Raw genomic sequence first — 14429 nt, 5'->3', positions numbered from 1 at the left:
TCATTTACCATGAATATCCCACTTTCATAACCATATTGATCCTCACAGGCCGAGGACAATTACACCTATAACTTCAGGTGGTATACGTCCTACGCCTGTCCAGAGCGGCCACATGAGTGTGTGGTGACAGACCCCAACACACTGGACCAGTATGACCTGTCCAGGTGAGACCCCTGCACAAGGATATGTTATGACTAGAGCCGGGAATTTTCCCGAACCACAAAGCTTGATCTGGAAAAACTCCAGGTATAGACAGTAACCACGTTTACATGCACACTAATTGCACACGAATATCCCGTTATTATTCGGGTTACTCAAGTATTCTGTTTTTGAGTTGACGCATCTAATCATCATCATCCCATTTACAGTAACCCGAAAAAGCTTGTATCCTGGTTATGAGAAACCTGGATAAGATGCCTGGGATATGCTATCTTAAACGGGATACTGTGGCATGTAAATATCTTATCCTGTTGACTGTTGTTTTTCGCGGTCTGCGTAGGCTCAGTTTTGCATAGTATGGATGTTGTGTGATGTTTTAATCTGATTGTCAAACAAATAACTTAAAGTAGGCTACCTGCGCAGTTACTGTATATCCACCATAATAATCGATTTTTCTGATACTCCGTACTGGACCGTATAGCCTACTGGCTACTTTCCACCTTAATTTAAGAACGTTTCTGCTTATAATTTCCGACATTTGGTAGGCCATATTATATTTTCCTACTTTTGGTAAGCCATTTGTTTGTCAACTATACTGCCCTACCAAGCAAAAAGGCAGTAACTGCTCATTTGGTTGAAAATGAGTTAGTCCTTTTTGCTACATTAAATACATGCTTAATCACGGGGACAATATCCTGCCTCGTATTGTGTTTTGGAGAAAATGGGGGTCGTGTTAACAGTAACTGCATAAAGTTACTGTGAAACCAAGGTAAATAAAAGCAGTTTTTCTCAGTTCCACGCTACTGCCTTTTTGCTTGGTAGGGCAGTATAGTTAGTTAGATATATGCAGCTTCTCGTCTGTCATAACTTGTTCCCCCAGAAGACTAAATAAAGGTGTGCTCACCAGAATAACGTTTTACATTGAAAAAATGAATATATTGGTGATCTAGTTAACACCGGTCTGTTTCGTTTAGGGACCGCGGAGGAAACGCAACAACTCCAAAACAGATTGTTTCTGTGCAAAATGTCCAAATGTCATCATTTTGACCGGTTTTAAGGAAATGAAAAGCTGAGAAAACAAAACACTTTTCTGATAACCTGAAATCTTATCTTGGCTGCATATTTCATGTGTTTTGAAATACTGTCTGCTTGCATAAGTGTCAAAGATAACACGTTATATGTGCATTCACATTTTCTCCTCTCCTGTTCCCTGAAATATTTCAGTTACTGTTCCATTTAATCCATATGAACTTAAATGAGGAACATTCTGTTTATTCATGAATACAGGGATACTCGTGAGTGGGATATCAAAGGTGCATGTAAACCGCTTATCCCGAATAAGACCTTAAGCGGGATATGAGTTACTATTCGGAATACTGTGTGCATGTAAACGTGGTCAATGACTACGGCTTAGAATTTGTACTGGTCAGGTCATGAAAAGCTCCCAGTCCTAGTTAAGTCCGATGAAGGCAGACATTAAGCAATATTTGAGGAATAATTAGTGTAACCCTCCTCTCTGTCCTCTCGCAGTCTTTCCCGGTCTAGTGGAGGGAGGAACTGGCAGGCCATGGACCTGTCTGACCCTAACAACCTGAGGAAGTACTACATCAACGTGTGTCGTCCTCTGAACCCCGTGCAGGGCTGTGACCGCCAAGCCTCTGTCTGCCAGATGAAATACCAGCCTCAGCAGGTTAGTGTCAGAGCTGTGGGATATCCTGTAGGATGAGTTTTACACACTAGGATGTGTGATAAACATTGTTTGGGTCATGGAACGTCAGTTTCACAATTTCTGACATTAGCTCATTAATAAACAGTATTAAAAAGTTTAGAGACTATTCCTAAAAAATTATTACAATTTTAGTTGTTGATATAAATTGAAGGTATGGTTGGTAGTATCCGTCTTCTGGTTCTGGTAGCCATCCACTGTGGCCATCCACTGTGGGTCTGTTTTAGTACTGGACTGTAGCTCGATGTGACTGGACTTTCTCTGTGTTGTTGTCATCAGGGCATTCTGTCTGAAACAGTTTCTGTCACTAATATGGGCCTGGCTAAGAGAGGTCCAGCAATCGAGGAGAAGGACCGCCTGCTGCTGGAGTACACAGACGGCTCCGAGTGCATCTCAGACGGCCTGAAACTCACCTACACCACACGTATCCACCTGGTCTGCTCCAGAGGATTTGTGGTAAGTGGAATGGCATATTTTATAGGGCCCTGTGTCAAAAAGAAATCAGATTTTGTTTAATCTTTATGTTTCATCTTTATGTCTGCCTAGGATTGTAACACTGAGATGTGCCTGTCTTTTTCTGTATTTGCAGTCGTCCGGCCCTCGTTTCCTCAATTATGGGAACTGTACTGCCAACTTCATGTGGGAGACCGGGGCAGCTTGTGCCATCAGTACTGCTGATGACCAGAACATGGTGAGCTGTTACATTCCATATCAACTGGAAGCATTATAGTGTTTGTCATGATGTCTAACCTAACATAGCAGGTGTAAAAGAAACGCCTGAGTGGGGTTTCTTTCTTACTAGTAACTGTCGGGGGAGGTTCTCTTCAATGTTCAACCAATCCAGTAAATGTGGAAGTTAAGATGGAGTTTCGCTTTGTTAAGTCCAAAAGCGGAAGTCGCGTCACAGGCTCTCTTTCTCTTTCACCTGAAATGGGCGCATGATGTCTGTAAAGACCTGTTAGATTGGCTGAGGTCTCATCAATCATTTTTCTTGATGGTTCTATTGTATGGCAGACCTGCTCTGTGAGGGATCCCAACACTGGCTTTGAGTTCAATCTGCTTCCTCTGGCCTCCGAGACTGGCTACAAGGCTGAAGGCAATGGGAAAACCTTTGTGGTAAGTCACAGTCAAGCACTCTGTGTTGTGGCCTCAGGTCATAGCAGAAATTGTGAATAATGTGCATTTTCCATTCCATTTCCCCGGGCTAGCCTTGGCACCTACTTCCTGAGGCAAATTTCCTGTCTCCTACCGGAGACAAGACCTACATGCCTATATGCCTGACCTATATGACACTGCCCCCCCCCCCCCCCCCCCCCCCCAGGTGAATATCTGTGGCGAGGTGGCAGAGTGTGGGAAGGACCAGGGGAAGCCTGTAGCTGGCTGTGAGCTGGACAATGGCCTGGTTGTTGGTCCTGTGGGAGTGGAGAGATCTCTACAGTACTCTACTGACGGCCTGCTCACACTCACATACAAAGGAGACATGAACAAGCCTACAGGTACATTCAATGGATCCAACCATCACTCACTAAGGGCTAACCCTGGGGCTCAATTAGCATTGCTGGAATATGGAAGTCTGAACGAAATGCATGTTGTGACACTAAAGTCAGGTTATGAATGTTTTAGTCTGAGCACTAACTTGTTTCCTCCCTCCCCTCCCCCCCAGGCACCAGGGACACCTTCACCATTAGTTTTGTTTGTGACCAGGACGCCCACCTCGGCACTCTGAAACTGGTCCGAGAGGAGCTCAGCTCGTCCACACTCGTCACACACGATGTCTTATTTGAGTTTTACACAGCCCTGGCATGCATCCCTGCCCCTGTGGACTGTCGTGTCACTGGTAGGAACAAAACTGTTAAGGCAGCAGTTCCCAAACTAGGGGTCGCGAACCCATGTGGGGTCGCCTGATATGAAAATGGATTTGCGGGAGAATTTTCAAAATCCCCCACAAAAAAACATATTTTGTTAAAAATGTATTGTCTTTGTATCTCACAATCATTGTAATGTGGTTAACCTTCAAAATCTAATATTTGTTTTTTGTATTGAAATCCAAAATATACAATTCCACCATAGAGAGCCCTTAAATGGTGGGAAAAGACCGCACTTAACCGTTGCACTTGAATCAGAATGATTCAAGTGCAAAGTCAAGTGGGGCCTCTCAAGCTGTCATGTGACCGAATGCTGCAGACAATGGCTTCACGGGTCACTACAGAGGACTTTTGGTTCCTGACTCAAAGGGAATTATACCCTGCCTCCTCCCACAGAGTGTTAAAACCCATGGTACCCTTCGCCAGCTCATATCTGTGTGAAGCTGAATTCAGATCTCTGGTCTGCATTAAAACCAAATATCAATCCAGTTTGGATGTGACAGCAGAGATGAGGTGCGCACTGTTGACCATACCCCCTGACTTGAGAAGCTCTGACGCGACATGCATCAAGCACACCCATCTCATTAGTGGTGGTGAGATAATGGTGCTTTCAAGACATCTAGGTCAAATCATGACATCAGTGATCTTCAGGTCGGAACTTTAGAAAAAGGCACGAGTTGGAATTCCGAGTTAGATGACCGTTCAAAACGATATTTCCCAGTCGGAGCTTGTTTTTTCCGAGTTGTCTTGAATGCTCGGAGGTCTGAGATTTCCTAGTTCCCAGTTGTTTTGAACGCGGCATTACATTACATTAAATGTACTGTATGTGATAGTGAGGTGAGAAGACAATCAGAAATACTGTTATAATTTTTTGCAATTGACTGCCATAGACCCAAATAAAAAAGTGAACATTGGCTGTTAGTGACATTTTCTTTCACATGGTTGGGATAGCGAGAATTTTGAGAACCCCTGTATTAATCTCTTCAAAACGGCATATCACTTTCTTCACTTTATCAAACTCTGGTCATAGAAATGGGTCTTCATATTAATTGAAAGATATTGTTCAGCTTCTCATCCTGGATTCACAGAGTGATTGTTGTTCTACTCTTTCAGATTCCCACGGTAACGTGTATGACCTGAGTCACCTGAGCAGGGACAGAGAAGACAGTCCCTGGGTGGCCATCGACACGTCTGAGCAGGCCAAGAAACGCCGCTTCTTCATCAACGTGTGTAGACCTCTGCCTCCAGTCCAGGGATGCCCCGGTGAGTCGTATGCAATTAGCCTATGTGAAGGCCAGGCAATGAGTCATCGCTTGGCCTTTATGAGGATAAAATGGGTTCTGTTCCATCAGTCAATCAGTATTAATTGATGTTCAGCTTTTGCGTTTGACTACATGCATGTGTACAGTATAGAAGAGTGTTTTAAGTGTTTCAGTCAGACTGTATACAAACATATGAGTGTTGTCTTTTTATACGTTTGTACCACAAAGGAGTCGATTAGTTTGTCTCTCCGTGTGTGAGGTACTGTCAGTGTTAATGCCGTCCTTTGCTAACTGTCCTCGTCCATCTGCAGATGGTCTCCTGGGTGCATGTGGCACCATGGATGGTAAAGGTGTAAACCTGGGCTACGTCCAGTCCAGCCCCCAGGTGGCCTCTGACGGCTCCATCAGCATCGTCTATCTCAACGGGGACCGCTGTGACAAAGGCCACCACTCCACACGTATCATCTTCCAGTGTGACGACAACCCTGTGAGTGACCTACACTTGCTCTCTATGGGAATGCTCTCACATCTTATGGCCGTAGAGTGGCAAGAATTTGTATGAAATGTTACTTATTGATGTTACTGATCCCATTTACCATATATGTTCTCTCCTAATCCCTACGCTACCAGTCAAAAGTTTGGACACACCTACTCATTCTAGGGTTTTTCTTTATTTTTACTATTTTCTACATTGTAGAATAATAGTGAAGACATCAAAACTATGAAATTAACACATGGAATCATGTAGTAACCAAATAAGTGTGAAAAAACAAATCAAAATATATTTGCCTTGATGACAGCCATCCTTTGCCTTGATGACAGCTTTGCACACTCTTGGCATTCTCTCAACCAGCTTCACCTGGAATGCTTTTCCAACAGTCTTGAAGGAGTTCCCACTTATGCTGAGCACTTGTTGGCTGCTTTTCCATCACTCTGCGGTCCAACTCATCCCAAACCATCTCATTTGGGTTGAGGTCCGGTGAATGTGGAGACCAGGTTATCTGATGCAGCACTCCATCACTCTCCTTGGTCAAATAGCCCTTACACAGCCTGGAGGTGTGTTGGGTCATTGTCCTGGTGAAAAACAAATGATAGTCCTACTAAGCGCATTGCAGATGAGACGGCGTATCACTGCAGAATGCTATTGTAGCCATGCTGGTTAAGTGCCTTGAATTCTAAATAAATCACTGACAGTGTCACCAGCAAAGCACCCCCACACCATCACACCACTTCCTCCATGCTTCATGGTGGGGAACCACACATGCGGAGATCATCCATTCACCTACAGTACTCTGCGTCTCACAAAGACACAAAGGTTGGAACCAAAAATCTCAAATTTGGACGCATCAGACCAAAAGACAGATTTCTACCGGTCTAATGTCCACTGCTCGTGTTTCTTGGCCCAAGTAAGTCTTTTATTCTCATTGGTGTTCTTTAGTAGTGGTTTCTTTGCAGCAATTTGACCACAAAGGCCTGATTTTATGCAGACTCCTCTGAACAGTTGATGTTGAGATGTGTCTGTTCCTTGAACTCTGTGAAGCATTTATTTGGGCTGCAATTTCTGAAGCTGGTAGCTCTAATGAACTTATTCTCTGCAGCAGAGGACTATGGGTCTTCCATTCCTGTGGTGGTCCTCATGAGAGCCAGTTTCATCATAGTGCCTGATGGTTTTTGCGACTGCACTTGAAGAAACTTTCAAAGTTCTTGAAATGTTACGGATTGACTGACCATGTCTTAAAGTAATGATGGACTGTCGTTTCCCTTTGGTCTTTTACCAAATAGGGCTATCTTCTGTATACCACCCCTACCTTGTCACAACACAACTGATTGGCTCAAACGCATTAAGAAGGAAAGCAATTCCACAAAAAAAAAAACACTTATTTCAGTGTTGATGTCTTTACTATTATTCCACAATGTAGAAAATAGTAAGAATAAAGAAAAACCCTTGAATGAGTAGGTGTGTCCAAACTTTTGTCTGGTACTGTATATTTTTCATGTTTGGTTCATTTACCAACAGGGCTCTCCTGTATTTGACCGTCAAGACGGCTGTGAGTATGTGTTCATCTGGAGAACCTCCGAGGCGTGTTCTCTCACCAGTGCTCAGGGTAGGTTTTGGAGGAGGAGGCTGCCATGTTTAGTGTCGTGGCTCTGGCTAAGACTGATACTTTTCTCCACCAGTGTCACCATCGTGCTTAAGGTAACTCTCCTCTCCCTGACTCCTGCAGGTGAAAACTGTAAAGTCAAGGACCCCAGAAGTGGCTACATGTTTGACATGAGTTCCCTGTCAGAGAAGGACTACATGGTGAAGAGTGGCCAGTACCAGTACCACTTCTCTGTCTGCGGGGGGCTTAAGAGAGGGATCTGCACACAAAAAGACACAGGAAGTGACCAGGTGTCAGCCTGTCAGGTGAAAGACAGCACCCACAGAATCGCTGGTATGTAAATCTGTCAAAATATCTTGAGTTGGTTCAACTTCTTTATAAAGCTTTGATGTTCTTTTGGTAGTAATTGATAAAACCTCTGAGAAACAGCTGGTTGACTATTCATCACAGGGCTGGCCTCACAGACTCTGAGCTATGTTGGAGATCAGATCGTCCTCAACTACACTGGTGGGGAGACATGCCACAAGATCTACCAGAGATCCACAGAGATCTACTTCTCCTGTCATCCTAAAATGAACCCTGTGAGTCGAAGTGAAGCTAAAGAGCAAACGTGTAATATGACATCTATGCTCGTCCCAAAGTGTTTGTGAATGTGGGAGTTACTGGGTTGTTGTGGTGTTTCTGCATGTAGGGGGTGCCAGAGTTCATCAAGGAGACTGCGGAGTGCACCTACCTGTTTACCTGGCGTACTGCTCTCGCCTGTATCCCAGTCAAGACTACCAGCTGCTCCTACCAGTATGGATAGTTCTATTCTGGGAGCTCTCTTCCCAACACAACCTTCTCTTCCTCCCAGACAATGACTAGTTTCCTCTTTGCCAGTTATTTCCGACTGACTGTTCGGTATTTTTCCCCACACAGAGATTCTAATGGCAACTCGTACGACCTCTCCTCTCTGGCCCTGGACTCCAGAAACTGGGTGGTGGAGCCCAGCACTGGGCAGCAGGAGCGTTACTACATCAACGTCTGCAAGTCTCTGGTGCAACAGGGGGGTAAGTGCCTATCCTCAACACCAGCATCCTTTATATGAAGGACACTGGTGGTTCCTGTGTAGTTTTAATTTCCCCATTTGTGTGAACAAACATCAACCTTCTCGTAAAGTCTTCAGTCACAGTTTGAATGTGGTGCAATTATGCTCGCCTTCTGAACCATGGGATACATATTTCTCTCCTCATGTTGTAGGCTCCTGGAAGTGTCCGTCCAACGCAGCGTCCTGTCTGAAGAGCGGGGAGCACTATGTGAGTCTGGGAGAGGCCGAGTCGCCGCCACAGTGGGACCAGAACACCCTGGTACTCAAGTACACCAACGGAGAGATGTGTCCTGGTGGACAGAGGAATAAGAGTACCATTGTACGCTTCAAATGTGACCGGGACAAAGTGGTAAGGGATCATAGACATCAGACACACACACACACGTAACACAGGCTGAGTAGACTGAACATGTTTCTCCTGTCCCAGGACTCAAGGCCTACACTGATAACGGCCATAGAGGAGTGTGTCTACACCTTTGTGTGGTTCACTGCAGCCGCCTGCCCCCTCAACAGCAGCCAGCACGGAGACTGCAGAGTCACCAATCCAGTCACCGGTGAGTCCCACTCCAACACTGAAAAGTGAAAGGGGTCTGCCTACACTAGGCCATGTTACCATTCTGAAAAGGTATTTGCATTAAGTATGATTAACATGGGGAAATACCACCGTTCTCGTAGGATCTCAGTGCAGTCAGGCACGCCACTGCAAAGAGTTAGTGAGCAACTCCTCCATGTGCTATTGTTTTGTTTTGATACCTGTCTGTACTGTGCTGCCCTCCTGAACCCAGGCCACCTCTTTGACCTGAACGAACTAAGCCAGGAGGGAGGCTACACTTTGTACGACAACCTGGACCCTAGGAAGATGTTCCGGCTCAACGTGTGTGGGGAAGTAGCCAACGCAGGCTGTGAACCAGACACAGGTACAACAATATTATATCTCACAAGCTCTGGTTTGGCTATGAAATCTCTGCCCCTTACTGGTAAAAGCTTGATTCCCACAGCAATCATTTAACAGTAATGCCAATGTCAGCTGGCCAGCAATGATGAGGTCACTGAGCCATGGATCAGACACGGGTCACAAGACAGCTGTTTAAAGATTAAACCCACTTTTCAAGAAGATGGTGGTTTATGCAGCTGGGTTATGTAATGGTCTTTGGCTCTGCATAAAATGTAGTCCCTATTGTCTTGAAATGTATCAATGAAGATGGTCACTTATGGTCGTTTTGATGTGTGTGCAGGTGTGTGTATCAAGGAGACCAAGAGTGCTCTGAGTGGCGGGCGGGCCAACAGGAAGCTGTCATACCTGGACCAGGTGGTGGAACTGACCTATGAGGGCGGGGCTGTGTGTGCCGCCAACCCCGCCCTCACACACAAGAGCATCATCAGCTTTGTGTGCAAGGCCCACGGTGAGGCCAGCACGGGGCCGGTACTGGTGGACTCGGACAAGAACACGTGCACACACTTCTTCTCCTGGCACACGCCCTTGGTGTGTGAACACCAGGTAATGACCGGTGGCGCTTCCCAATTCCAAAACAACCCATAGCCTCCTACCCCTTAAACTTAGTAGATCCGAAAGAATTGGATAGATGTAACCGTTATGGCAATTTGCCTTTTGATACGGTAGCTGGAATTTCTTCAATCGTGCTTACCTGTCATGCTATACAGATCAGGCAACCAGTGAGTCCTTGTAGACTCATTTCAAACAAGTCAGTATGCTGCTTGATAAAGTAGCAGTGTGGTAGACATCAGATAGAGGCCCCATCTACTGTAACTGATTACTGAGGCTAACTAACTGTCTGTGTTGACTAACTAAACTAAGTAGTTAAGGTGCTATTTACGTAAATGACTATACTGTTAGTTACCACTATGAGGTGGAAGAGAAAAGGCTACGTGAATACGTCATGTTTAGTCTGCTGAATGGTAGACCTTTAGAGATTACTTGTATGTTGAGTTTAACCTGACATATAGAGGTGTACAAATCTTAACAGCTGTCAATTTTGCATTAGAATTGGTTTACTGTGATAGGTGTATTATATATGTACATTTTTGTAATAGCGACTTTAATATGTAAACATCAACTTTGCTGCCTGAGGTATGCCTTTTGTCTTTGCTAGACCCCTCGTCTGTCTCACTTTCGTAATGTGTTCCCTAGGTCAAGTGTTCAGTCCTGAACGGCTCTACCCTAATCGACCTAACCCCTCTGATCCACGTGACGGGCAACTACACAGCCACCAACGAGGACCTGGTGGACAAGGACCAGTCCCCTGACTTCTACATCAACATCTGCCAGCCCCTAAACCCCATCCCTGGGGTCACATGTCCCCCAGGGGCCGCTGTCTGCATGGACCCTGAACAAGGGCCCCCCATAGTGAGTCGACAAACACAGAAACGCATGCACACACACACACACACACACAGACAGACACAGACAGCAGAAATGAACACTCATCAATAGTATTCCCTCTGTGTTTACAAACCAACATGTTCAATTATACATTTCCCTGTGTCTCTCTCTTGCTAACAGGACATTGGTCGAATCACCTCCGGCCCGGAGTTCAACAGCGTGACCAATGAGGTGTCAATCACCTTCAACAGCACCACGGCCTGCCCCTCTGACCCCACCCAGAACTACACCTCCACCATCATTTTCACCTGCCAGAGGGGCCTGGAGCTGGTCAGTACCACGTCAGTGGCACAGATGACATGTCTGTATATTAGAGACCTCTCATTGTCTTGTTTTCTCACTGATGGCTCTTGTGTTGAAAGAGTTTTCCTCTAAAATTAGGTTTGGCATCTTGGAAAGCTTGTGCATGTTTAGTCTTTGTGGTATTAAAGCCTCTCCTGTCCCCCCCAGGGCTCGCCCCAGATGATCAGGAAGCACAAGTGTATGTATGTGTTTGAGTGGGCCACTCCCGTGGTCTGTTCTGACGCCACGCAGACCAAAGGCTGCACCCTGACAGACTCACAGCTGCAGTTCACCTTTGACCTCTCACCCCTCTCTGGGGAGATTCAGGTGGGTTGACCTTTTATATATGCGACCTCTTACCCTCAACATGTCTACATGTTCTGTTATACTTAGCTATACGTGTCATCTATGCATTAACACATGTATTCATTGGAAAGTAGTCCTTCTTTTTCATGATGCCTTTTCATCCATTGTCTTTCTCTTCCAGGTGCCTGTCGGCTCAAAGACCTATAAGATCAATGTGTGTGGGGAGGTGGCAGACCCCAGCTGTAAGCACAGTGCAGTGTGTGTGCAGTCGCCGGGCGGATCAGCGTTCTCCTATGGCATCAGCCAGGCCATGACTATGGACTACAAACACGAGGAGCAGGCTGTCATCATGCAGTACGGAGGAGGAGACGTCTGCCCTCCAGGTTAGACAGGCTATCCTCAGTCCCACACCCTGGTGTCTATGGGCAAGTCAAATGACAACCTTCATGCCACATATATTGCACAATGTTTGACTAGTGTCCAGTGTAGCAGTGGCTTATAGGGAATAGGGTGTCACATAAGAGTGCAGCCTGTGATGCTTTGATGAAGTGTTTATCAGCCTGTTGTTGTGCTGTATCTCAAAGTGAAGCTCGTTTGTGCCTTATGGTTTCCATTTCTCCATTTCAGTGACTGAGAATGAGGTTTGCGTCTTTCCCTTCAACTTCCTGAAGAAGTCGTATACGGTGTGTACAACCGAGGGCATGACGGACGGGAGACGATGGTGTGCCACCACCAGTGACTTTGACAAGGACAAGAAATGGGGATTCTGCGTTCACGGTAATGACTGTGTTGAACTGTGTGTAAAAGGAAACTATTTTGAGTGTATGTCTCCTAGGGGCTCTGGGCTTAGCTGTGCTCAACTCTGCTGTGTGTGTCGTGTCTCAGTGACAGGGAAGAGGCAGTCGTCCATCCTGTTCACATGTGACCAGTCAGCCGGCCATGGCACCCCACAGCTGCTGAGTGAGACAGAGGGCTGCGCTGCCACCTTCCAGTGGAAAACCACGGCTGTGTGCCCACCGAAGAAGATGGAGTGTAAGCTGGTGAACCAGCACCAGACCTTCAACCTGCGCACTCTCTCCTCTCTCACCGAGCCGTGGAAGTTCAGCCACAACAAAACAGCGTATGTTTAGCTTTTCCCTACTGCTTCTCTTTCTCTCTCCTTCTCTCCCTTTCTCCTTTCTTCCTCTCCCTCTGTACCACTTGACGAGGATTGAACATGCACAGTAGTGGTTAGGCGCTAGAAAACATTTTGCTATCTCCAGGTACTACATCAACCTGTGCCAGGGGATCCATGGGGGCCTGCCAGACTGCCCCGAGGGCGCCACGGTGTGCCGGAAGACCAGCGATGGGAAGACCCAGACCCTGGGCCTCGTCTACACCCAGAAGATGGCAGTCTCTGGTGGGTTTTACAGACTTACTTACTTCAAGATGTCATGTTTTGTGTAATGAACTGAAACTTCGTACGTTCTTCTTAGGTTTGTGTGTTTTGTTAAGGATCCCAGTAATATTAGTCCTGGTAGACTTATCCACTTTAAGGAACCCAGTAATATTAGTCCTGGTAGACTTATCCCCTTTAAGGAACCCAGTAATATTAGTCCTGGTAGACGTATCCCCTTTAACCAACCCTCCTTTTCCCAGATAAGAAGATCCTAGTGAGCTACGCTATGGGAGACACTGTGTGTGGGAACGGCCTCCAGGCCAAGACAGTGGTCCAGCTGACATGTGGTCCTAATATAGGCCAGCCCAAGCTGCTGAGGTGAGTGAGCTGTGAGTAGTTAGCCTGGGAGAGCTTCCTCTCTTGTAGCCCTGTCCCAGATCTCTTTGTGACTTATATAACCAACTTGTATTGTTGTTGGCTATCCAGCACAAACAGATCTGGGACCAGGTTACCTCTCCGACAGGGGAAAGCCAATTGGCCTCCAGCCAGCAAAAATATGTGGCCATGTGGGTAAAATAAACCTCTATCCAACTGAATAACACTTGGAAAAGTTACTGAATGTTCAAGTTGAAGAGGCAGATCTAACTCCTTCCGAGTTGAAAATTGACCACTTAAACATCAGTTTCAAGTCTGGAACGTCATATTTATTTTTCTAGTTAAACTTTTCCATCTCTCACGGTTTCATTTGTCACTCTTTGACGGATGCTTGTTAACTCTCACTGTACCACACACACACACACTCTGTGTCTCTGTCTGTTTGTGCGTAGCGTGGATGATGCCTCGTGTGAATTCGTGCTGGGCTGGGAGACGCGTGCGGCATGCGCTGTTCAACAACATGAGGTGGTGATGGTCAATGGAACCATCAAAGTCCCCGATACAGGGGCCAACTTCAGCCTGGGGGCCCTCTACCACAGGTGACACCTCATCACCAACACAGTTCAATCAACCCACTTTGTCACAACAATCCAGGTCATTTATCACATTCACCCTTCAGATCCACTAATGAGGATATTGACATGCAGTAACCATCATACAGCCAGAGTTAAACCATTAACTCTGACCATCTTATGTTGAAACATGTTATGAGTCAAGTTCATGTGCTGGGCCAAAAAACAGTTTTTCTTCAGGTCATTGAGGTTATATATTGCTAAACAAGCTTCTTTGCGTTCTATCGGTATCATATAACAACCTCACTTGCTAAATTAATGCAAACTCAAGTCGGGAGTGCCTGTGACTGGATTCACATTAGGATTTCCTAAACCCAGACAGAGCAAGATCACAGGTCAAAGCCTCTTATATCAGATGGTCAAATGATGCTCCGAACTATCACAACAACAGTGGGCCTCCTCGGACGCAGTTGAACCTCTCTACAGTTGCACCAGGGAACAGAAAACAAACATTTAGCAATGTACTAGAGGGAAGATGAAATAAGCCTTTTTATAAATGTACTCAGACCAGGTTTTTTGTCTCCCTGTCCACTCTGTAGGCTCTTCCAGGCCTCTGGGGACATCCGCGCCAACGGGGACAAGTACATCTATGACATCCAGCTGTCAGGCATCACCAACAGCTCCTTCTCCAAGTGTCTGGGGGCCAACATTTGCCAGGTGAAGATCAATGGAGACCACAGGAGGAAGATCGGCTTCTCCAGCAAGGCCAAGTACTACATCAAAGGTAAAAGACATACGTGCCAGACACAGGTTTACTCCAAAGTGGTCTGGACTTTTGGGTAATACAGTGTGAGTGGGTTTGGGGAATAGTTTTGAATGTCCTCACTGTCTCACCTTGCGCTTATTAAAGATTA

General features: G+C 46.0%; 1 protein-coding gene across 1 annotated transcript in view; it reads left to right on the top strand.

The window, feature by feature from the left end:
• The window catches only part of LOC129825093 (cation-independent mannose-6-phosphate receptor-like), a 42713-nt gene that overhangs the window by 11635 nt on the left and 16649 nt on the right, over positions 1 to 14429 (top strand). The window contains exons 17-44 of the mRNA XM_055884871.1: positions 49 to 164; positions 1690 to 1849; positions 2165 to 2341; positions 2475 to 2576; positions 2900 to 3001; positions 3207 to 3381; positions 3549 to 3722; positions 4864 to 5013; positions 5324 to 5499; positions 7030 to 7117; positions 7238 to 7447; positions 7565 to 7695; positions 7806 to 7909; positions 8033 to 8163; positions 8354 to 8550; positions 8629 to 8755; positions 8987 to 9118; positions 9437 to 9699; positions 10351 to 10566; positions 10723 to 10872; positions 11053 to 11211; positions 11372 to 11573; positions 11818 to 11967; positions 12076 to 12310; positions 12453 to 12589; positions 12829 to 12946; positions 13396 to 13542; positions 14115 to 14299. Coding sequence (XP_055740846.1) covers positions 49 to 164; positions 1690 to 1849; positions 2165 to 2341; positions 2475 to 2576; positions 2900 to 3001; positions 3207 to 3381; positions 3549 to 3722; positions 4864 to 5013; positions 5324 to 5499; positions 7030 to 7117; positions 7238 to 7447; positions 7565 to 7695; positions 7806 to 7909; positions 8033 to 8163; positions 8354 to 8550; positions 8629 to 8755; positions 8987 to 9118; positions 9437 to 9699; positions 10351 to 10566; positions 10723 to 10872; positions 11053 to 11211; positions 11372 to 11573; positions 11818 to 11967; positions 12076 to 12310; positions 12453 to 12589; positions 12829 to 12946; positions 13396 to 13542; positions 14115 to 14299 — 4414 coding nt within the window. The remainder of the gene's footprint in view (positions 1 to 48; positions 165 to 1689; positions 1850 to 2164; positions 2342 to 2474; positions 2577 to 2899; positions 3002 to 3206; positions 3382 to 3548; positions 3723 to 4863; positions 5014 to 5323; positions 5500 to 7029; positions 7118 to 7237; positions 7448 to 7564; positions 7696 to 7805; positions 7910 to 8032; positions 8164 to 8353; positions 8551 to 8628; positions 8756 to 8986; positions 9119 to 9436; positions 9700 to 10350; positions 10567 to 10722; positions 10873 to 11052; positions 11212 to 11371; positions 11574 to 11817; positions 11968 to 12075; positions 12311 to 12452; positions 12590 to 12828; positions 12947 to 13395; positions 13543 to 14114; positions 14300 to 14429) is intronic.

The sequence above is a fragment of the Salvelinus fontinalis genome, chromosome 27 (assembly GCF_029448725.1).
Source record: "Salvelinus fontinalis isolate EN_2023a chromosome 27, ASM2944872v1, whole genome shotgun sequence".
In the NCBI taxonomy this organism is placed as follows: Eukaryota; Metazoa; Chordata; class Actinopteri; order Salmoniformes; family Salmonidae; genus Salvelinus; species Salvelinus fontinalis.
Note: the sequence above shows the minus strand (reverse complement) of the source record. Positions and strands in the feature narration are given on the sequence as shown.